This window comes from Aedes aegypti, chromosome 3 (genome assembly GCF_002204515.2).
Source record: "Aedes aegypti strain LVP_AGWG chromosome 3, AaegL5.0 Primary Assembly, whole genome shotgun sequence".
NCBI classification, from domain to species: Eukaryota; Metazoa; Arthropoda; class Insecta; order Diptera; family Culicidae; genus Aedes; species Aedes aegypti.
The window spans coordinates 205,789,710-205,814,821 of NC_035109.1; the positions used below are offsets into that span (position 1 = coordinate 205,789,710).

The following is a 25,112-nucleotide window of genomic DNA, read 5'->3' on the forward strand; positions in this document are numbered from 1 at the left end:
AAATGCATTAGCACACAAAGCAACGCTAGCGACAAGTGGCAATTTTCGATATCGACAACAGCGCCAAAGTGTAAAAAGCGGCAAATTTGTAGCCTACTCAATCTGACGACAGCGCCGCGTAACAGGAGCATAACGACATACTTTGAAATGACCAGTACAATGCTTTACACACGCGGACGAGTAAAGATGAACGTCTGTTCTCTGTGGTAATAACTCACATTCTCACGGTAAAATGTTTCCACTCCGGAGACTCATGTAAATTCTCTCACGTTATTGAAGAAATTTTGAACGACCTTCCGCAGACGCAAAGACGCGTCTGTTCTCTTTAATCATGTTGTTTTATCGCATGCAGGGACAACGTGCTTCTTGGCGTTATCAGGGTTTATGAAAATGAATTTGAATTCTGGTGATTTTAAGACGTGTATTGTCGATTGAATCGGTACATTTATTTGATCATTAGATGGCATTTCGAAAATTTTGACGAAACGACAGCACCATCTCTTGGGCAAAAAAATTATGCGTTGGAATCAAGTAAAAGTTTCCAATAAGAATAGAATTCCAGCCGCCGGTTCAACTGTCATATTCCAGCCAATCAGATTAGAGCACGAAAATAAACAAAAACGCGAGCTCAGGCAAGTTAGGTGTCCGTTCCTCATTCTGGTGAGTGAAATAATAAAATAATAAATTTATCAATTAATAAATAAAATTGTTTACGCTTCAAGGACATACGTAAACCGAAATGACAAAACTGATTCATACAGTGCTCCTGTTGCTTCCGGTTCTGGTTTGTGGAGGACCAGAAGAGAAGGAAGGAGTCAAATATGCAAGCAAATGCGAAGCCTGTAAAATTCTCGCTACGGAACTTCAGGCTCGACTTTCGGAAACGGGGAAATCCCACGATGTTATAGAATTGGGGTAAGTAGATTTTAATTTGATTCGAATTTAATCAGCTAGCAACCTAGCTAATTTACTAGGTTCACATTTAAAGAGCTATACATTTGCGTTTTGCAACTCAAAGATGTCTATTTTTTTAGGTAAAATTTGTTAGATAAGTAGCTGAAATTCATACTCGTCGCTTTTTTACGGGCTAGTAGCAGGTTCAAACAATCGTCATTCTATTTTAGATTAAATCCTGAGTGTCCTCTCAAAATTTGAGCTCATTTGAATGAAAACATAGGCTGCATGGGGCCCAGATAGCCGTAGCGGAAAACGCGCAGCTATTCAGCATGACCATGCTGAGGGTCGTGGGTTCGAATCCCACTGGTCGAGGATCTTTTCGTAAAGGAAATTTTCTCGATTTCCAGGGCATAGAGTATCTTCGTACCTGCCACACGATATACACATGCAAAAATGGTCAATTGGCATAGAAAGCTCTCAGTTAATTAAACTGTGGAAGTGCTCATAAGAACACTAAGCTGAGAAGCAGGCTTTGTCCCAGTTGGGACGTAACGCCAGAAAGAAGAAGAAGGCTGCATAAGTCGTTCGAAATTTGTATGGGAATTACTATGGGAAAAGCAAACGATTAATTTAATCGGACATAGTGTTTGTCCATGTGCTAGGGTGTTTTATGTATTTTGGACAGAGTGTTATGCTTATATAACTTGACCACTTCCATTCGATTTTGCTGTAAACGGCCAAATTATATACTCGTAACGGTCTGTCCCTATTGCGAGTTAGAGGTATGCTGCTGATACTGTTAGCACAGACTGTGTCTGTGCTGTTAGATTAGCCGTAGCGTGCCATCATGGCGAACCATGGGCGCTCCTTAGCAAAAGCCTAATTTCTTGGTAAAATACCTACAAGTTTAGGTTTTCTTAGTCTTGGCCATGGTATGTTTTGCTTTACCCGACGTTTAGGTTATTTTATTAGGTCGTTTTGGAGGGTATAGGTTGACACCATTTTTCGTCGATTTTAACAATAAGAGCCTTCCTTATCCGAGTGGTAAGAATCCGCGGCTACAAAGCAAAGCCATGCTAAAGATGTCTGGGTTCAAGGGGTGGATCACTTCTGATGCATCTGATAAATCAAAATAATGTCATGCATTGAAATGCATTTAAATGCACACTCAGCAAATTTTTAATTCATGGCTTGCTTCAGCTAACTGTTGTCCTATTTGAATGTCAAACTCCATCTTCCACAAACTCAAGAGGAGCTGCCACCTCACCCAAAATCGTTCCAAGAGGGACTAACAACGCTGTAGATATCTTGGATTTATGTTTTAGTTTCGGTATTGCCATTTGGGTAACTAATCCAATTAAAAAATCTTCAAATTCCCCCTTTGGCAGTTATTACCAGTTAGGCGGCTTACAAGGTGGACTCTGGCTATGGGGGAGCGCGAAATAGATCACATCGCCAAAGCAGATTGTTGGCATGCTCAACGAAAAGGCAAACATGTCTTTAATAGTTTTCTTGTCGAAACTTCTGATTCGTAGACGGCAAAGTGAAGTGGCAGCTGTATAATTGTTAGGAAGGAGTAGGTTCAAAAGAAGCTGGTATCTGTGGAAGCTGTGTTACGGTTTTTTTTTAACAGGGTTGTGGTGTGTAGAAGGGTGTTTGCAATGCCATGAAATAAATTGAATTGAGGAAGACTCGAACCTTTTTATTATAATGATTCATTTACTAAACCACACTTGAACAATTAAACACAGCTGTTCGGGATCTCCGAGAGACCCTTGTTGTGGTTAATTTATGAATATTTCCATCTAGACTTGGATTGGAAAACAAGGTGGATTTATATCCGACACCAGTAAAGCGTACACTGTTGGTTGATCGAGAAGAATGTTACAATTAATCCAGATTTTTATTCCTGACTAGTGGTCCCGGCAAACTTCGTCTTGCCATCAAGTAGGCTGTTGTAAAACGTCATTTAATCCCCCATACAAAATGACACATGAGTCTTCTCCCGTTTTCCCGATTATTACGGAGACTTTCCCAAACTTTTTCCTTGCACGAACACGTCACATCACTTGTCGAGTGCAACAGTGAAAAACTTACGTCAATCCGTTGATCCGTTCTCAAGTTATTTCGTGACATACAAACACCAGTCCATTTTTATTTATATGGATAAGCACTTATTGTCTTCTCCGTGTTGTACGCAGGGATCTTCCTTGCATAAATGTATGATGTCCTTAAAAATCAGATGCCCAATAGCTCAAAGACCCCTGAGCACCGTCAGTCAGGCTTCTATTTCAAATATTATATATTTCCAGTTTGAACCAACTACTTCATAACCTCAATCAAATAAAATGTGCGATTAATTACAGAATATCAGAGAAAGCTTATTTTTGTTGGAAACGGTTTCAAAACTTTCAAAACAAACAATGGCGCGTTGCTATATGGCAACAACAGGCCAGGGCTAAGTTGATGTGAATGTCCAAAAAATGCATTTGATGCAAACTGATGCACATTTGATGTGCATTGAACAAGTGATCCACCCATTGTTTGGGTTCCATTCCCGGTCGGTCCAGGATCTTTTCGTGAAGGGAATTTACTTGACTTCCCTGAGCATAAAGTATCATCGTGCTTGCCACACGATATACAAATGCGAAAATGGCAACTTTGGCAAAGAAAGTTCTCAGTTAATAACTGCTCATTGAACACTAAGCTGAGAAACAGGCTTTGTCCCAGTGAGGACGTGATGCCAAGAAGAAGAACAATAAATAATAGTTAAAAGGCTCTTTTTCAGTGGTACTAAAAACTTGAAGTAAAGAAAGCACCACGGATGATAAACTAATCGCAAAATGTTAGTTATTCACATTACTCTTGATTTATAATTAAGGTACCGCGGGGTAAGTGGGTAAATGGGGTAAGTGAAAACAATTGATATATATTACTGAATATGTGAATTAACGTTTAAAATCATGCGTAAACCTTTGAGGCCATTCAGAACATTACAATAGGTAAGAGATTTCTGAGATTTTTCAGCCATTTTTGCATAATAGAGCGAAAAATTGTTAACCTGTCAACTGTTACTCCGTAACAAGTGGCCGTACAATCTTATTTTAATATTTTCAGTGGAAAAAAGTTGCGGAAAATAATTTCCTGTACCACTTCTTAGTTGTCCACTGTGACAGTTTCAAACCGCAATAAAAAAAGTTTTAGAATTAATTCGACGTAGACCTAAAAATAACTAAATTTAAACAGCGTCAATTTTCTTATCAGGTGGGGCAAGTGAAAAGTTTATCATTAGAGATTGAATTTGAGTTTTCGTACGTATGTAGCCATAAGTAAACATGGTTCGCAATTATCATAGAAAAACATAACGTGCTGATAGTTCAAGAAACACTATACTCTATACTATACTATATAATATGTCTACTTCGGGCAGCCAATTAAAAGGAAGACGTTGACTGAAAAGTTGCAATATTAGAGAATACTCAGAAATTTCGTGGAATGTCTATGTAAGCTAGTTCAAAGCATAAAAATGGGGTATAGGTCTATCCACATAAAAAAGATTCTTTCGTTATTGAAGGATTCCGTTTGATTTCTCCCGAATAGTTATCCGACGTAATATTCGACTTACTCAAAAACAAATAACGAGCGGTGGAAATTCTACAGAGCAGAAATGCAATTGCTGTCCTATAATGTAAGAACTAACATTGGAATTGTTGCAGTTATAATGTTGTCGAATCATTTCAACTAACATAACTGAACAGAAGAAAATTCAAGTGAAAAGAATAACATTTTCTTTGTTTACATGTTACTTGTGTTATTGTTCATTGGGAAGCCTTAACAAATGTTAAAGCTAATAGAAATCGTGAATATAACTGTTTATTTTTGAAATTATTGTTCAAAACGGTAAACTTTTCACTTGCCCCACTTTTGAAGCAAGTGAAAATTAAAGAGACATTTTTCAAAAACTTTTTCTGTATTTTTTTCTTCAATTTTTCATAAAAATTAATTTCAGCATGCTGCTTATATATGGTGGGTGTCAAGCTAAAATATAAACACGACCTCATTTGTTTCAATTTTAAGTCTCTAGAATTTGAAAAATCTCAACTATGCGAATTCCATTACCCACTTGGCCCACGGTACCTTACTACTTTTTCGGTTCGGTTTCCTTATTGCAAATAATTTTTGTTTTTAATTATTTTCCATACGTTTTGACAGTTATCGACTACCATTCCTCCTTGCGCTTGAGTTGGAAGTTGGACTTAACGAGGTAGCGGTCAGTGGGAACACCATTGTCACTACAATTTTTTTTTTAATTTATTGAAGCGATTATTAGAGTTTGTTTAAGATAAAAGTCGAGCATTCGACACTGAAGAAATCTGTAAGCCGCCTTATCTGTCATGATAAGCAACATATTAGAGTTTAAACCTGGCATTACAATATCATCTGATCGAAGAGATCATCTTCGTATGATAAAAAAAGATTATTCTCAATCCAAGAGCGCATTGAAATGATTCAATCTTTCCATCTTGATGATCTTCACTGCTGTCTGGTGATATGATCAAATTTCTGTTTCTAAACTGATTACTGTTCAACAACGTAATTTCGAGTTAATAATTTAAACTCATAATCTTTTTGTTGGAAACATTAGCATTTTGTGATTTCAAAAACAGGTATTTTTCAGTAGGGTCGGTGTTCCCTTAGTGGACAGTACCCTATAGTCGTACTAGTGGCTTTTCCGGCCGTTTTGTTATACATCTTTTCAAAACATTTTTTGACATGAAGGTCAGGAGCTATTTATCTAAGTACCATTGATACACAGCTTGATTTTGTTCAAAAAAATGATCGAAATAATTAGTTTTGCTTAAAATTTGAGATTCCTTGTGCCTATAGTAAACCTATTGTTCCTATAGTAGCACTACTGAGAGAAACTTTTTTTTTGTTTTACGAAATATTTGATGAATTAAGAACTATTTTTACATCAAACGAAAGCTTTTGATCCACACTTTGTAGGAAAAATATAAATGTTCTGTAAAAATACGGGTTTGAACTCTAGATGATGTCTTTATATTCAATCAATATCTTGCTCAGATGTTCGAAAGATGAGATGAAATGCAATGCCTGGTTTAAAGGTATCTGCTCGCCTTACCAGTGATTTTTAGTATTTTCTTTTTTCTTTTGCACAAGTGTAGTGAAGTGTTAAACATTATTGTCGACGCTCGGCTATCAATGAGAGGAACTAAATGTTCGAAAGCTTGTTGTCAAGAACGGTGTTTACAAGAAACTGGTAACAACTATATTAAAAAGGCCTAATAAGAGAGCCGAAGCGTCGGGTAAAGCAAAACATACCGTTTTGATTTTTCCAAAGACTGAGAAAATTTAAACAAACGTAGTTTAAATCTCAAAACATCCCAGTCGAATTCATCTGCAATAGTTTTAATAAAGTTATATTTCATAAGAGATACTTCCTTTGAATTCTAGAGTGATAAAAGCTTCAAAAGATATCAAGTCGTATTTACTTATTTAACTCGTACTCGCCCAGCATATGAAAAAAGTTCAAATTGCTACCGTTTCGGCAATTATTGACGGATTGCTTTCGTTGTAATTCGAATGGAATCGTCAGGTTTTAAATCATTAATTGAATTTTAAAATTGTGTTTCGACTGCGGACGTCATACCATGCTCACACAGTTACGGATCACCCACATTGAGTATCACAAAAAAGGGCATTTTACCCTTATTTCCAGCTCTAACACTGCTATTTTTTGCAGTAATATATGACACATTGTTAACTTTCGCCAAACCATGAAATACAGATGTATTGAGTTGAAAATCTCTTGATTTTGCGCACTGATCCTTAATATGTCACAATTTGATCCATAATATGAAAATTGATCCATAATGTGGTTTTCAGAAACCGATACAATTTTTAATCTTCATGCAATCCTATGTAAATATTACACTTAAAACAGTGTACTAACCGAAGTTCCAATTTAAAACGATTCATTTCGTGCTTTTAAATTACAATTTTACGTTTTCCATATCGTTTTATTGAATTTTATAGGTTGGACCCCACACTATTTGATCCATAACTGTGGGGTCATGGTATGTAAGAACTAAATTAGTTATTTTTTCCTCGTCTGTAGAGCCTTTTTGACCACTGCTTCCAGTATTTAGGAATATTGTGGTATGACCCATGTTTGATTTGGTACTCATCAAATATCCTCTCACAATTGAGATGTGATAGACATTGGTTAAGGCGAAGTAGGCCGTCATTGAAATGTGTACGCGTCGTTGATGATTGTTGCTAATTCATCTCACAATTTCGAATCAAAGAAAATCAGTTGGTTTTGCACTGACACAGCTAAAAAAGTATCAGCATACTTTATGTATATTGGCACATACGGTGATACATTTTCAAGTCAATACAAACTATCAAGACTGAGTTTTATCACTTTGCAATGCAAGCTGAAAAGACATCATTGCTTCCAAAACGAATGACGGGCTACTTAGCCTTAATGTAGCACTCTATCCCAATTAAGCTCAACTCGTTTTATAAAGTCTATTACCCTATTAGGACTACTTTGCCAAATTTCCAAGGGCTCTAATAACCCTTTTCCAAATATTGACATTCTATGATTAAAGAATGATCCACAGTTGCAGAGTAAATGCTCAGCAGTTTCGTTTTCATCTTGATAAAAACGACATTCAGAGGATTGAATTTTTCCTATCTTTTTAAGGTGATACCTACTTGGGCAGTGACCGGTCATCAAACCAGTTATTACCCTAAGGTTTCCTTTATTAAGATTCAGTATAGCCCGGGCTTTTGTTAGACTAGGTTTTATGAATCTTTTCGCTTGCTTCCGTGTCATTCCAGTTGAATTCTACCATGGACACTTCCCAATTTTTTAGTTTCATCCTAAAGCGAAGTATGCACTTCAACAGAGAAGTAATCGCCTATCTCGATGCGTGGGAAACTTCTTGCGAGAAATGCTCAAGAAAAGCATTTTTCTTTGATCGCAGTACGCAGTTGAAAAGAAATGTCAATTCAAATGGAGCTCACTGTACGAAATTTCTTGACCATTTCTTGAGCAGAAATTTTTACTTTTCTTGAGCAGAATAGCATACTTAGCTTAAAAGCAGTGTTGACCAGACTCATTTCCCCGAAATTCGAATTGTGAAGCCATGAACTGTTATAACTGTGCGTTGTATTCCTGAGATGGAGGGGGAGGTGGTTGGGCTTGAGTGTTGCACATGGGATCCGACAGTTTCGATCTCGGTGGGCCGCAATTCATGTTTCGGTGAAATGATTCGCACTCACTCATCATTTCACCGAAACTTGAATTGTGGCTTTCTGGGATCAAAATTGATCGATTTTGTGTGCACTACTCAAGCTTAACCATCTGCTTTTCTATATTAGGAGGATAGAGAATGGTTGTAGTAGTTCGTGGCTTCGTAGTTCGGAAAATGTTATTTTCGGGGAAATGAGTCTGAGCAACACTGCTTAAGAGTAGGAACACCACAGAGCGGTTCAGAGACAACAAAGCTCGAGGCTGCTCCCTGTCTTGCTAAATTGTCGGCGATTTCATTCCCCTCAATACCGCAATGGCCGGGCACCCAGCACAATGTAACTTTGTTCCTACTTGCCAATTGCTTTAGAGAAAGAATGCACTCCCACACTAATTTTGACCGACACGTAAATGCCTTCAGAAGCATTACATTGAAAGCTGCTTGACTGTCCGAGAAAATACAGATCTTTGCAAACCATAGCGATTGCCTTGCTGATGCCAAGGCCGTAAACTCCAGCTCCGGTATTGTCGTCCATCTTTGACCCATCGGTAAAAAACATGATTAGAAATAGAACCTGGACGTGAACTTGGCCCACCATAATCCCAAGTATAGCGGCTTGGCTTAACCACTTTGTTTTGTAAATAGAAGCCTTCCTTAGCCGAGTGTTCAAGAGTCCGCGGCCGAGTGTTCAAGTAAAGCCATGCTGAAGGTGTCTGGGTTCGATTCTCGCTCGGTCCAGGATCTTTTTGTATTAAATTTCCTTGACTTCTCTGGGCATAGAGTATCGTCGTACTTGCCACACGATTTACTAATGCGAAAATGGCATCTTTGGCAAAGAAAGCTCTCAGTTAAAAACTGTGGAAGTGCTCATCGAACACTAAGAAGAAGAAGAAAACTTGTTCGTTTCGCTACTCAAAGATGTTTTGAAATATTTTTTTTATGGTTTCATTACCAGTACAAGACCCTCACGTAGCTGAAATTCATACTCCTCGCTCCTCGGGATAGTAGCAGTTCTCTTCAGATTGGGCCCGTATAGGCCTAAATGTAAGGAAAAAAAAACTAAAACAAAACCCTCACCACAGTGATGCATTTTGAACTGAACGCGAGCCAAAAGTGAACTGAACGCGTTCAAATTTTGCACGAGAACCTAGTAGACATTGAACTCTCGTGCAAGATTTTGCACCTGCTCATGAACGGCCCGTTCACTTCAAAATGCACATTGCAGTTAAAACCCCGGAAAAAAACTACATCATAACATATTGTATTAATATCAGCACAAATTTATGGAAATTTAAATGATTCCTAACATCTATGCAAAACTTACGCATTGAAATTTGTCATGTATTTTGCATGACGACAGTTTTCATTTCGCGTTCAATTTTCAGCTCGCACGGGTTCAATTTTTTGAACTGCTCAATGTTCAAGCCTACTTGATCCCTCGTTCAAAGGTTTGAACTGGAACGCAAACTGAACGCGTTCAAATGCAGCCTCGCCGCTCAGCGAATACTTGGTACACATATCAAGCTTTTAGAAGTGGCCGGAGAAACTCGGGAATATTCCTGTAGCTGAAGTTATTCCGGTGGATCACTGAGTCAAGTCGGGTAAGGGCGTTTTTTTTTGGGCCTTGCCTAGTTATTTTTTTTTTAATTCTTTGATAATACTGATAAACATTACATTCATTTTTTATATCTAGGTGTTCTGTGTTATTAGACAACACTATCATCCTAATTTGGTAAAACAAAATTTAGCTTTTATTAACATTTGGTTAACAACATATTACATTTCATTTGCCGTAGCAGTTCAGAATTTTTACAGGTGAGTTGATTTCACCTGCTTACAAAAGAGAAAATAATAGTTTTCGATTTACTTAATCTGAATATATAACGCATTAATCGTTTCAATAGAAGATTGTAATTATTAATTATTTTATTTGACGTTTGTTCCAATGTTTCAACATTGGATATTCTAAATAACTCATTAGTACTATGAGGTAGCTTCAGAATCATTTTTTTTAATTCTCTGCAGAGCTTTCTTCCTGGTATTACAACAGCTAGTCGATATTGGTACAGCATACAACATGGCTGGCTGAAAATTTGTTTGAATATCAAAAGCTTGTTCTTGAGACAAAGTTTAGACTTTCTATTAATAAGGGGATAGAGACATTTTACATATTTGTTACATTTGGCTTGAATGCCCTCAATGTGATTGTTGAAAGTTAAATTCTTATGTAGCATGAGCCCTAGATGCTTAACTGCATCTGACCAATTTATTGGAACTCCTCTCATCGTGACTAGGGAAAGTGCACCAGTTATGGCCATAGTGGTTCCCTATTTGGCCATACGGGAAATTTCGATAACTTTCACATTTTAAATCTTTTTGAATGTTTAAACATAAAGATATATCTTAAATCTTACTACTGCAACACACAAAATTTTTCAAAATGTGAAAACATTCAAAAAATCCCGTATGGCGAAATAGGGAACCACTATGTCCATAACTGGTACATCTACCCTACATGTCTACTTGAAGGTTTTAAATAAAGAGCTTTTGGTTTATGTGGGAATATAATTAGTTGAGTTTTGGAAGCATTAGGAGAAATCTTCCATTTTGCAAGTATGAAGAAAATTATACTTGCTATATACTTATGTTTTGAGAATGACAAGGCTGTCTTGGTAGTGTCATTCTCAAAACACACCCCAGCAGTTCCCATAGGGGACGTTAGCCACAAGGAAGGACGTTTCAAGTAATACTGTTTCATATGGTATGCCCTCTTCAACATCTAATCCAATTTCTCTCGCCGTTCCCTTACGGTACCTATCCATCTAGTATTCATTGCTTTCTTCTCCATGCTCCCTCTTACTTCGAGCAAAATAGACTGATATGCCGATAAACAAATTCAATATAATTAGGGCAAGTCGCCTAATGTTGAACGGCTAAAAACCTCGCCTATTGTTGAACAATCCGTGTATTCCTTATGGCGTGTTCAACAATTAGCGAGCATTTTTTCGTTCAACAATTGGCGAATTACCCTATCACGGTCGATACCTTCGTATGTTAGTAATAATTTGTTTTCCTCTTTCAATGCCGGTATTAGCTTCTGAGGTTTTTTTCAAAATTTTAGATAATTTCCAAAAGGGCTTAAAGCCAGGGTCCAATTGAGAAATTTTATTTTCAAAATTTTTGTTTCTTAATTGTGCAAAACGTTTCTTGATTTCTTTCTGCAAATCCTGCCATATAATTTTAATAGCAGGATCGCGAGTGCGTTGAAATTGCCTTCTTCTCACGTTTTTAAGACGGATCAAGAGTTTAAGATCATCGTCTATAATCACGCAGTGGCGCGGGAAGTGGGTAGGACAGGTAGGACATGTACTACGCACAAAAACGCATGGGTAGGACAGTCAAAGGATTGTCCTACCCACGGTTCAACAAAAAAAAACATCAGCAGAAAGCTTAAAAACTAAATTAAATTTATCATCTGTTCAATTTAAATACAAATTCGACCAAGACACTTATTCTTATGGAGGATGGAAGATACGACAAGGTTTTTCATGGTATTCTCATGCCTAGTAAAACGTCGAATTTAATGTGTGGCCCTAAAAATAAGACTGGTAGACTATTTTAATGCAAGCCTTAAAAAATGTTTATGGAAGGTTTCTAAAGTATCAATTTTAACCAATATGGTCTCTAAAGTGTCTTTTTTCGTTACCTCCTGATGCAAAATTGTACAGGCTCCAAACAAGCCTTCAGATACTGCACTGGTTAAACAGTATCTTCAAGAGTTTCATCTCCCTAGGAAAAAAAATCCTCTACAGAGATCGCTCCAGATATTCTTCTAGAGATTTCTCTTCCAATTTTCCCAGAACTTCTTCGTGCTATTTTTCGAAGGATGCTAAAAGAGTTTGCTCCGGGAAATCATTGAGATCTCCAAAGCTACAATCTCCAGTAACATTCTCAGGTATAACTTGTTTTTTTTTCTGTAACTATCCCAGATTTTTCTCCAGATATTTTTGAACTATTCTTCAATTGAATTCTCCAGTTGTTATTCAAGGATATCTTCCAAAGATTTCTACAGATTTTTTTTGTAGGATATCCACAAAGGTTTATCCCAGAGTGTTTGAAAATAATTCATCCACGTTTTTTATCAGAAATAAAAAAATCATGGGGGCTTCAAATAAATCATATTTTTTATTTATTTTTCCAGCATTTCAACCTATTACTACTCCTGCAATTTTAACAAAGATTTCTTCAAAAGTTCCACAAAAAATTCCCATGAAAACTTCAAAAGTTTATTCAAGATTTCACATCAGTTTCTACTACATCTTTTTTTTTCAATAATTCCTCCGATCAGTCCTAATACCATTTCTGTTCAATGTTCTTCGAAAAATTTCTTTAGAAAATCCTGAGGAAGAAATCTTCTAAAACTTCCAGAGGTTATTCCAGAGATCCTCGTTCAATACGGGCTATTTTAAAATCTACACAAGTTTTATCAGTGGATTTTCTTGGTAAAAATCTCACAGATTTATTTTTCACAAAAAAAATCCATGGCATTTCCGTGAAGGTAATTCCTGAAAAAAACTTTCATATCTTGAAAGTTTTTTTTTTCAGGAAGAGAAAATCTCAAAGAGCTACTTGAGGAATTTCTGTAGAAATCTTAGAAGGAATATCTGGGTTTATTGCTATCTTTAGAAAAATCACTAGTTGAAATCTTATATAAATCCCGAAAGACGATTTTAAAAGAAATCCCTAGAAATCGATGGGTGAATCACTGGATAAAATATTGGAGTTAGGACGTTCTTGAAAAAATTTTCACTATGGAAAAATATAGGTTAAATTCTTGAGTTATACGGAACTGAATTATTGAAGAAATTTCCTTGGAGAATACCTGGACCAATTCCTTGGGAAATATTCACTAAATGAACTCCTTTAAAAATTTCCGGTGGAATATCTGAACATTTGAACCAATATCTGTATAAATTACCTGATGAATTTCCTAGAAAAAATCATAGATAAATACAAACAATGATACTTGTTGTAATATCACAAGGAATTGTAAAATAGTCATTAACCTCAGAAAAATGTCTGCTTCTAAGCTGTGCAGAATCAAAATTTTATCTCCTTAACATTTTTCTTGGCTTCACTGTGCACACAATATTTGTGAACGTTTGTCCTACCCGTGGTTTTGAACATGGACGCGCCTCTGTAATCACGGATTCAAATTTTACTTCACATTTTGCAATTGCAATGCTCCTGGCTTCAACAATGGAATTTGTTAAAGTTTCAAGAGCATTGTCAATATCAAGTTTTTTTTTTGTAAAAGAATATTAACATCAAGATTAGAGTCAATAAATGTTTCATATATATTCCAGTCGGCTTGACAGTGGAGCTGATAGGATTGAAAATCGCTTCATGGGATATTTGAAATGTAACAGGGACATGATCAGAATCAAAATCAGCATGAGTAATCAGTTGGCTACAAAGATGACTAGAGTCGATTAAGACCAAATCAATCGTAGATGAATTTCTAGAAGAGGAAAAACATGTAGGGCTATCAGGGTATTGAATTGAGAAATATCCTGAAAAGCACTCATCAAATAAAATTCTGCCGTTTAAGTTACTTTGAGAATTATTCCATGACCGATGTTTAGCTTTAAAGTCACCAATGACAAAAAAATTTGACTTATTGTGAGACAATTTTCGCAAGTCAGTTTGGAGCAAATTAACTTGCTGTCCAGAGCATTGGAAAGGCAAATAGGCAGCTATGAAAGTATATTTACCAAGATGTGTTTCAACAGAAACACCAAAAGTTTCAAAAACTTAAGTTTCAAATGACGAAAACAGTTGATGTTTTATACGCCTTAGAATGATGATTGCAACTCCCCCACATGCCCCATCAAGTCGATCATTACGATAAACAAAAAAGTTAGGATCTCTTTTGAGTTTAGATCCAGGTTTCAAATACGTTTCAGTAATAACTGCTATATGCAATTTATTAACTGTAAGAAAATTAAACAGCTCGTCCTCTTTACCATACAGAGAACGAGCATACCAATTTAACACTTCATTCGTCGCGCTGTTGTATTTTGTACAACACTGGTGAAATAACCTCGCTTTTCGATCACAATAGCAGCGTGGTGGTTCTGACGGTGGTCAACCACGCGACGACTGGAAGGTTAAAATATTTTAATTATTATTTGGATCCATTAGAAAAACGTAATCCAATAACAATTTGATTAGTAAATTTTACACCTACTTGGACTGCTTCAGTCATAGTCATTAAATTCAATTGTTTAGTAAGAAACTTAAAATCAGAGGCAGACATATCACTTGAAGTGGGTGCATTATCTGATGATTTCTCATTAGAATTTTCGGTAGATGAAGAAGCGGAGTAGGAGTTACCTGTGGCGGTAGGGTTTTTTTTTCATTTGATTTGAAACAAGTAGAATGGGTGCTCACAGTACGAACAGGGGAGGAGTTCAAATTACCTGCTACGATATCGGTAAAGGATTTTCCGTGGGTAGATACATTCGAAATTGAAAGATTCGAACGGCTACCCGACGGATTAAAATTAGCTTGTGAATGAGCATGATTATGATATTCCTGATAGGTATGATTCCTAATAAAGCGATCGTTAACTGAAAAATGAGTATTGTTCGATACTCTACCAGGGAAATTCCGGAAACGACCGTTATCGTAACGGATATTATCTTTCATCTGCCTGGCACGAGCCTCAATGATTCTCTTGCGTGAAGGGCAATTCCAAAAAATTGACTTATGATTGGCCCCGCAATTAGAGCATATAAACTTGGTGGTATCTTCCTTCACTAAACAGACGTCCTTGGCGTGAGAAGAACCTCCGCAAATCATGCATTTAGCATCCATGCAACAATTTTTTGTACCATGACCCCACTTTTGGCACCGACGGCACTGAGTGGGGTTCTGGTAATTTCCTCCAGGTTTCTGAAATTTTCCCATGTCACACGAACATCGAACAAAAGTTTTGCTTTTTCTAAAGCTTTAATATTATTTAGTTCTTTTTTGTTAAAGTGAACTAAATAATATTCTTGAGAAAGCCCTTTCCGAACAATGCCAGATTGTTTTTTTTTTCATAATGATTACTTGGACTGGGGAAAATCCAAGTAAATCATTTACTCCATTTTTGATCTCTTCAGGTGACTTATAGTGAGGAGAAGTTCGCGATCTTTAAGAGTTTCCGGCAAAACGCGACAGTCTCCTTTCTTTGCGATTTGGAAGGAAACCTAGATTCCCCTAATGGAGTTCAAGATCTCCTGCCTAAATCCCCCAAATTCGGAACAACTGACCACGATAGGCGGAACTCTTTGCTTCCTCACTTGAATCAAAGAGCCTGGACTAGAGATTGCTTCGATTTGGTGTTCGGAAACTTTGTCTAGAGCATCGAACTGATTGCTCATTTCGATGCAATTATCAACATTTTCCATTTCACCCTTGGAAGAAAGTTCGCATTCTAGAGAAACGTCCTTTCTTTTATTCTTGCCACATTTAGTGACAGTTTTAAACCCCATTCTTTTGGAAGGCAGTTGTGAATCAGAGATTCACCCTTCCTTTTGTTAGTAGTTGCAACCATGTTAAGTGAATAAACAAAAGAAGAAGTAACCTTCTGAGAGTTTTTTTTCCCAAGGCTGTGTCCAAGAAGGATTACCACCGCTGGCTTTTGCTGACGGGTCCAACGAAAAATCGAAGGCACGTGTCCAAACAAGGAAGTAAAGCGATCAATAGTACTGAAAAGTACTGTTTTAGTAGCACTGATAAGTACTGTTTAATTGGGTAGTTGAAGAAAAACCTCCAAGAGCAGAGAGAATTTATGTACGCATAGCACGAAGGTACGATGCGCACTTACACCATATACACTACCCGTCATAAATACGGACTCACTAAAATAAGTATTGCAACACTAAGCTGAATATTGAATCACCCTGAAAAGTTTAGCATCACCTCAAAACAGGTATTCACATTGCTATATCTCGAGATTCTTACGACCTGCAAAGAAGCGATCTTCGGCAAAGTTGCTCAGGGGATATCCGGAAATCGAACAGTTTAGTTCGCGATTTTGCCGCTAGGTGGCGCTAGTGGGCATGTAAAATTGAGCATTTCAAACTAGTTCTAGCTTGTGATCCATAAGAGATAGAAAGTTCGGGTCTTCGACAAAGTTGCTCAGGGGTTCAAGGACATCCGGAAAGCGATAAGTTTAGTTCGCGATTTTGCCGCTAGGTGGCGCTAGTGAGCATGTAAAATTGAGCATTTCAAACTAGATCTAGGACATCCGGAAAGCGATAAGTTTAGTTCACGATTTTGCCGCTAGGTGGCGCTAGTGAGCATGTAAAATTGAGCATTTCAAACTAGATCTAGCTTGTAATCTATAAGAGATAGAAAGTTCGGGTCTTCGGCAAAGTTGCTCAGGGGTTCAAGGACATCCGGAAAGTGAACAGTTTAGTTCGCGATTTTGCCGCTAGGTGGCGCTAGTGAGCATGTAAAATTGAGCATTTCAAACTAGTTCTAGCTTGTGATCCATAAGAGATAGAAAGTTCGGGTTAGTTTGCGATTTTGCCGCTAGGTGGTGCTAGTGAGCATTTCAAACTAGTTCTAGCTTGTGATCCATAAGAGATAGAAAGTTCGGGTCTTCGGCAAAGTTGCTCAGGGGTTCAAGGACATCCGGAAAGTGAACAGTTTAGTTCGCGATTTTGCCGCTAGGTGGCGCTAGTGAGCATGTAAAATTGAGCATTTTGAACTAGTTCTAGCTTGTGATCCATAAGAGATAGAAAGTTCGGGTCTTCGGCAAAGTTGCTCAGGGGTTCAAAGACATCAGGAAAGGGAATATTTTAGTTCGCGATTTTGCCGCTAGGTGGCGCTAGTGAGCATGTAAAATTGAGCATTTTGAACTAGTTCTAGCTTGTGATCCATAAGAGATAGAAAATTCGGGTCTTCGGCAAAGTTGCTCAGGGGTTCAAGGACATCCGGAAAGGGAATAGTTTAGTTCGCGATTTTGCCGCTAGGTGGCGCTAGTGAGCATGTAAAATTGAGTATTTTGAACTAGTTCTAGCTTGTTATCCATAAGAGATAGAAAATTCGGGTCTTCGGCAAAGTTGCTCAGGGGTTCAAGGACATCCGGAAATCGAACAGTTTAGTTCGCGATTTTGCCTTGATGGCGCCAGTGAGCATGCAATCAAAAATGAAGTGTCGTATGACATGAATCATTTGGATATACAGTGAAACCTCCATGAGTCGATATTGAAGGGACCATCGACTCATGGAAATATCGAGTCATGGAACAGCAATTCTTTGAAAAGCTGCATCTAGGGACCATCATAGTAACCATGAAATTATGTTTTTAGTATGGTTCCATGAGTCAATATCGAGTCATGGAACATCGACTCATGGAGGTATCACTGTAAAACGAATCATATCTGAATAAATTGAACAAGAATGTATTCGGTCCTGAATTACTTGTGTATGAAGTGAATATTACCTTAAACACTTGACTATGAAGTGAATCAGACATGAATCACATGGAGTGATTCTCACCTGAAACACTTGAATATGAAGTGAATTGGACATGAGTCTCTTGGATATGGAGCTGGTCAAATCTGAAACACTTGAATATAAAGTGAATGAGACCTGAATGCCTTAAATTTACTTCAAAAATCAAACATCAATCACTTGGATATTGAACTAATCAAATCTGAAAAACGTACATAAAGTGATACAAGCATGAATCACTTGAAAATGAAGTAAATCAGTCCTAAACTGCTTGAACATCAAGTCATACCTGTAAAAGTGGAAAATTCTAGATAAATCAAACCTGAACTACTTGAATATCAAGTAACTCGTACTTGAAACAGGTGAATATGAAGTGCTTCAGACCTGCAACACTTGAATATAAAGCGAATCAAACCTGAATCACTTGAATATGGAGCGAATCCGACATGAATCAATTGGATATGAAGCGAATCAAACATAAATCACTGGAAATAAATCCTAAATCTCTTGAATATGAACTCAATCAGACCTGAATCACTTGTACAAAATTGAATTAAACTTGAAACATTTGAAAATGAAGTGAATCACTTGAAATCATATGAGCACCAATGAATCAAACCTAAAACAGTCGAATATAAGTGAATCAGATAAGAATCACTAGGATATGGAGAAAACTGAATCACTTGAAAATGAAATGGACCAATTCTGAATCACTTAAACATGGAGTGAATTTTACATGATTTTTGTTTACTCCACATTCAAGTCAAACCTGAATTTCTTGAATAGAGAGTGAATAAAACCCGAAAGACATGGATATATAGAGAATACGACATCAATCACTTGGATATGAAGTCAATCAAACTTGAACCATGAAGAGATTTTGACTTGAATAATTTGAATATGAGTCCTGACTGAGTCACTGACACATGCGCAGGGTGGCCACCGAACCGGGAAAAACGGGAAAAGCGGGAAAAAGACGGGAATTTGAATCCATCGGGAAAAGACGGGAAAAACTGGGAATTTGAGATGGTCACCGGGAAAATTATTTTGAAAGAACATCTTCAAGCTATAAATCTATAAATCATCAAAAATAAGTTGTAAAAAGTTAATATGGTTGATCATATTGCCATTAAGCATCTGTTATCTTGGACAAATAACTTTTAATTTTCTTGTTGAAACAGTCTAGTTTGCGACACTCAAGTTGGTTGGTAATGTTTTGAAATATTTTATTTTTAGTAAGGCTTATTTTTTTTTATCTTATTTAATTCAAAGTTTTGAATCAGATATTAAAACTTCTTGCATAAAGTAACATATTGGATTCATTATTTTCTTTAGTTACTTTAGTTTAGTGTGGCTTTGTTTCATCCTCATCCTAAACTTATTAGCTTTAGTGAACTCTTCATTTTTATGAAGAAAAAAAGTAAGATTGAAAATTGAAATACTTTAAATAGGATAATAAGGAACAAAAAGGACATATCTAGACATGTAAATGGAAATGGAATGGTGTTTGTATGTCACGAGTTGGCTTGAGAACGCGACGATTGATTTGAATTATTCTTTCACTTTTGTTTTCTTTAGGGTCTCCGACGTGGAAATCCTTCAAGAAAGCAAATTTGACATTAACTTTTTTAAGTTTTTTCAACAATTTGTCATTCCATACTAATTGTACGAGAGCCAAAAAATACAAGGCAATCTTCTACGAATATTATTTTTTTCTTATTGGACGGAAAAATACCGTTGAAAACTTTGAATTAAAATTTATGGTGTATTCAATTGAAAAACCGATCAAAGGGTCACTTTTTTACGTTCAGGCTCCTCAATTAAAAACCGGGAAAATTCTGAAAATTATACCGGGAAACCCGGGAAAAAAGCGGGAATTTCAAAATGAACATTTGGTGGCCACCCTGCATGCGGAATCACTAGAATATGAATCAGATATGATACACTTGAATATACATTTGATCAGACCTGAATCACTTTAATTTAATCTGATTCCATCCCTAATCACTTCAACTTCCAAATGTCAAAGGATTTCTGAACAGCATTCTGGAAATTCTATCTTTTCAAATTCATAATGTTTAGGTAAAGTCATCCCTCTAGAGTAAACTGTTTCCTGGGTGCCCTTGACTTTCCGAACAACTTTGCCGAAGACTCAAACTTTCTATCTCATCTGGCTCGAAAGATAGAATTTGTTTCATATATTTAATTAAATATGCGTACTAGTGCAACCTAGTGGCAAAATTAGGAACCAAATCATTTGATATTTGGATGTCCTTTACTTTATTTCTGTTCTTTACTTCCTGAAGACTCGAACTTTCTATCTCTTGTGGATCGCAATCTAGAACAAGTTCAAAATGCTCAGTTTTACATGCTCACTAGCACCACCTAGCGGCAAAATCTCGAACCAAACTATCTGTCTTCCGGATGTCCTTGACTTTCTGAACAACTTTGCCGAAGACTCGAGCTTTCGATCTCATGTGGATCAAAAGCTAGAACTAGTTTGAAATGTTCAATTTTGCATGCTCACGAGCGCCACCTAGCGGCGAAATCTACAACTTAACTGTTTGTCTGCCGGATGTACTTGGCCTTCTTAACAACTTCGCCGAAGACTCGAACTTTCTATCACATAAGAGCTAGAAGCTAGAACTAGTTTAAAATGCTCAATTTTACATGCTCACTAGCGCCACCTAGCGGTAAAATCGCGAACTAAACTGTTCACTTTCCGGATGTCCTTGACTTTCTGAACAACTTTGCCGAAGACCCGAACTTTGTATCTCTTATGGATCACAAGCTAGAACTAGTCCAAAATGCTCAATTTTACATGCTCATTAGCGCCACCTAGCGGCAAAATCGCTAACTAAACTGTTTGCTTTCCGGATGTTCTTGAACCCCTGAGCAACTTTGCCGAAGACCCGAACTTTCTATCTCTTATGGATCACAAGCTAGAACTAGTTCAAAATGCTCAATTTTACATGCTCACTAGCGCCACCTAGCGGCAAAATCGCGAACTAAACTGTTCGCTTTCCGGATGTGCTTGATCCCCTGAACAACTTTGCAATACTTATTTCAATGAGTCCGTATTTATGACGGGTAGTGTATATTGATTTAGCATAAGGCTTACTATTATGGGATCTGATGCTGATGCTCAAGAACGAAGAAGTTGAGGCTTTCTATTGTTTTCTACGGTTTCCTTACTAAATACTAAAACTACCAAGATATCGTTGCTAACGTTTAAATTAATTTTTAGATCGAATATAAATGAATGAACCCTTCATTGCAGATACTCGGTGGACGACGTGAAGCCAAAAAAGCGAACCGAATACCGAAGAAGCGAACTCCGGTTGCTGGAATCGATGGAGAACGTCTGTGATCGGATCCTCGAGTACAACATCCACAAGGAGCGCAAGGACAGCACACGGTTCGCCAAAGGCATGTCGCAGACCTTCCAAACGCTGCATGGATTGGTGAACAAGGGGGTCAAGGTCGATCTGGGCATCCCCTACGAATTGTGGGATAAACCGTCCGCTGAAATAACGCAGATGAAGACGCAATGCGAAACGATGGTGGAAAACTTTGAGGATGTGATCGAAAAGTGGTATTTCAATAAACAGGAAGAAATTCCGCTCATCAAGTACTTGTGCGAAGATCGAGTACTGAGAGCAAACGACCACCAGTGTTTGTACGAAACGCTGGAAGCGAAATCCGACGCAAGTGATTCTGCTGAAAAGGAAGACCAAAAAGACGAACTTTGAAATGCAAGGTGATTGTCATCCGATTGAAACCCTGAACTGAATGATGCTTTAATGTAATTAATATAATTTACGTGTCATTTCGTGCTCGCCACATAAAGTTCCAAGTTTTCTGTAATTTAGAAATTAAAAAGTTAGCCATTTTCGAACAAAGTCATTCTACCACACGTGTTTGAATTTTACCTTTAATAAACAGCGCATTTTTTAATAAACCATTTGTTGTGTTTCTATCTCTTATGTTGTTTCGGTAAATATCCAATGTGAAATCAGGGCGAAAATCCGGGAAGAAAGGATTTTCCGGAATGTCGTTGGAAAATGACTGTCCAAGGATAAGGGCAGTTAGCTGGGTCCAATATTTTGCTGTATTGATGACGTTGTATCCACCTAGAAGAAAACCAGTGATTAAAAGAAATATCATATGAAGAAACTTTCCTATTTTTGTTCAGTATTCTAAGTAAGCTAGGGAGATTGTTGTTTCCATGGTTAACGGAAAATAGATTCAATCTTAAACTATTTTGTTGCGAAGATTATATTTTAGGTGTAATTTTCGGCTCAAACCTAATTTTTATCGATCATTACAACGCAAAGCAACAAATAGGTATGCTTGATTTTATTAAACGCTTTGGGTTGAACTTCATCGATCCATAGACTATCAAAACTTACACTGAATTGTTTTGTATTGTATTTATATCTTACAATTTTAGAAATCCAGACTACATCCATAATATAATCGTATAAGATTACTTATTTTTACTAGTCATACTCACCTCCTCCCAGGAATACAATTGGAATATTCCAGCTCAACACCAACTCGACACACTTCATACAATCCTCTGGAATCAAATTCGTTCCACCTAAAGGGTCTCCCACCATAACGTCCCCACCGCATTGAACGATGCAGACGTCCGGTTCAAATGCATCGTAAACTGCCGTGGCGACACTTTGGAAATATGGCACAAACATCTGGCCAGTGATGTCCCTCGAGTAAGGTGCATTAACGGTGTAACCTTTCCCCGCTCCAAATCCTATATTCGATGCTGATCCAGTTCCTGGGAAATATCCTGGTTCATGCTGGTGGAACGATACAGTCATGACGTATTTGCTGAAGCTGAAGGCGTCTTCCACTCCGTCTCCTGTTGAATAATATGGGTAGATTTTTATCATGCTCATCATGCTATGCAATCAAACTTGTTTACAACACTCCCTTACCATGATGAACGTCCAGGTCCAAGTAAAGAACTTTTTGAAACTTAGTTCGTAGCTTGTGGATTCCAATCACAATGTCGTTTACATAGCAAAACCCAGCGGCCTTGTCCCTGAAATGCATAAAAATTAATCATTCAATCATCTTAGCTTAAATCTAAAATAATAAGTAAGTATGTAGATCCAATTTGGAGGTTAAATTGATCATCTGTCGTTTGTTTCAACAACTTGAAATACAAAATTTGATATCTCTGAACTTGAATATACTTGCTCCTAGTTTTTCCCAATTTGAAGTTTATAGAAGTGATAAATAACACTGCGTAACAAAAATGACATTTTTGCGTGTCTCAAGGATCAAATTATGTGTCTCTAATAGATTTGGGGTTGCTGAATCTCGTGCCATTCTCAGAAATGTTCCAGTACGTCACAATTTTTAGCTACAGGTCGCCAAAGTTGTATAAAACACTGGTTTTATTAATGTTTACATGAAATTCAAAGTACAATTTATCATACTTTTTTGTAATCTAATCCACCAAACATGCAAAATAGAACTTGAACTTTCATTTCAGACATAATTTGATTGAAATTGCGCGATTAAATTTCGATTAAACCGATTTTTTCAACATGCTTGCAGTCTCCATACAAATTCTTCGTTTCTTCTATATGGCAAAATACAACAATTCTCTAAACCATCAAAAAATAACTTTTCCGTATCGAAAGTAATACAAACTTTGATGATAAGTATTGTTATACACATAAAGTTTGAATTCTGTGGCAAATTAAGCCAATATATTACCTTACAAGCTGGCAAACTTGCATGCAAGTTGGCTGAAATAGTCATTTTTTGCATTTTCAACAGTCAATATCTCAAAAACTAGACGTGCTATGATATTTCTGAAAACGGCAATGGATTCAGCAACCTTTAATTAAGTGAATAGCGGTATTTTGGTGCTGGAGACAAAAACGTGTTCCGCAGTGTAATTAAATACATAAATTATCGCATAAAACGTTAAAATGTAGGCAATTTCCGAAAGATTTTTTAAGCTTCGGGCTGTCGCGCTGTTGTACTTTGTACAACACTTGTGATTTATATGCTATCATTTTATAACTAAAATATCTTTCGATGCCAAAGCAAAACGTATTCCTCAAAAATCTTCCTAAAAATAATGCTCGACAGTTTTTGTTTACAGTATGGCCCTTTATAATGCGGTCATTAGTCGCTTAATAATGATCATATATCAATGACAATGCCCTATTTGGTCTAAGCAACTCATTCGGTCCTCGTGCTGCAAATCTCGTTAATAAAGATAATAATTATAATAACTCATTCGGTTTTGTTCGAAATATACTTGTTTATATTCTAAAAACGTTTGATTTATGTTGAATTTAATGTGTAAACGTGAATATCATGTCGACATAATTTAACAATTTTTATTGTATACCAATTCATACAGACTTATAATAGTGTATTGTAATGCATTTTTGAACTTTAAACACTTTTGTAGCCGATATTTTCTATAAATTCTGTTATTTAATTAACAAAACCTAATCCAAATTCTCTTTTAGACGGATTTCACGCCAACTCGACAAAGGGATTGGCAGCACCCCTTCAGAATTCAATGAAACTTTCTGGGTGTCAAAAGTATGTAAAACTAAGATACTTTGCATATTTTGTATTTTCAAAATCGATCTAGACTAACTTTTGGAAAGGGTCAAAGTTTTTTTATACTTTTTTTATAAACCCCTATGCGCATCTAAAACGGTAAGACCTACAAAAAAGTGTTGTATGGGGGACTGTCGTGAAATTTCCTGACGTTTTAGAGAAAAATATTGAAAAAATAAAAACACATTTTCTACACTGACAAAAAAAAATATTCAAAACTTTAAAGTCGATTTAAAAAAAAAACGGCCATTTCAGATTTTGATCATCTCTAAGCAAAAAGTTTCGTAATTAAATTTACTAAAGTCGTCCATACATTGCAAATTGGGCATATTTTAGGGAAAAAAGTTGTTCTAACATCGAATTTTTTAAGTTCCAAAGTTTTTTTTTTACTTTTTTTATAAACCCGTATAACTCGAAAACGGTAAGACCTACAAAAAAGTGTTGTATGGGGGACTGTCGTGAAATTTCCTGACGTTTTAGAAAAAAAAATGTTGAAAAAATAAAAACACATTTTCTACACTGAAAAAAATATGATTCAAAACTTAAGAGTCGATTTAAAAAAGGCCATTTCAGTTTTTGATCATCCTTAAGCAAAAAGTTTCGTAATTAAATTTACTAAAAGTCGTCCATACATTGCAAATTGGGCATATCTAAGGGAAAAATGTTTTTCTAACAACGAATTTTTCAAGTCCAAAACTGAATTTTTTTTCAAAGATTTTGTTCTAAACCGTCAAATATGATCGTGTTTTCAAGTGATAAATGAGTTAGAATCAGAATTTTTTTTTTATTGAGAATAGTTAAAAA

At 36.6% G+C, this 25,112-nt stretch overlaps 2 protein-coding genes across 3 annotated transcripts in view; one reads left to right on the forward strand and one right to left on the reverse strand.

The window, feature by feature from the left end:
* Window positions 1-555: 555 nt before the first annotated feature.
* On the forward strand, window positions 556-21,657 carry LOC5564775 (protein canopy homolog 4). Its single transcript, XM_001649080.2, has 3 exons — window positions 556-660; window positions 723-915; window positions 20,974-21,657. The coding sequence occupies exons 2-3, from the start codon at window positions 740-742 to the stop codon at window positions 21,443-21,445; spliced, it is 648 nt and encodes a 215-aa protein (XP_001649130.1). The 5' UTR covers window positions 556-660; window positions 723-739; the 3' UTR covers window positions 21,446-21,657.
* LOC5564773 (histone deacetylase 8) overlaps window positions 21,483-25,112 on the reverse strand; it is a 28,029-nt gene continuing 24,399 nt past the window's right edge. For both annotated transcript variants that reach the window (XM_021851925.1, XM_001649078.2), the window contains exons 4-7: window positions 22,652-22,758; window positions 22,210-22,575; window positions 21,626-21,826; window positions 21,483-21,554 (exon numbers count right to left, since the gene is read on the reverse strand). In XM_021851925.1, the coding sequence (XP_021707617.1) occupies window positions 21,520-21,554; window positions 21,626-21,826; window positions 22,210-22,575; window positions 22,652-22,758 (709 nt within the window). In that variant the 3' untranslated portion in view covers window positions 21,483-21,519. The remainder of the gene's footprint in view (window positions 21,555-21,625; window positions 21,827-22,209; window positions 22,576-22,651; window positions 22,759-25,112) is intronic.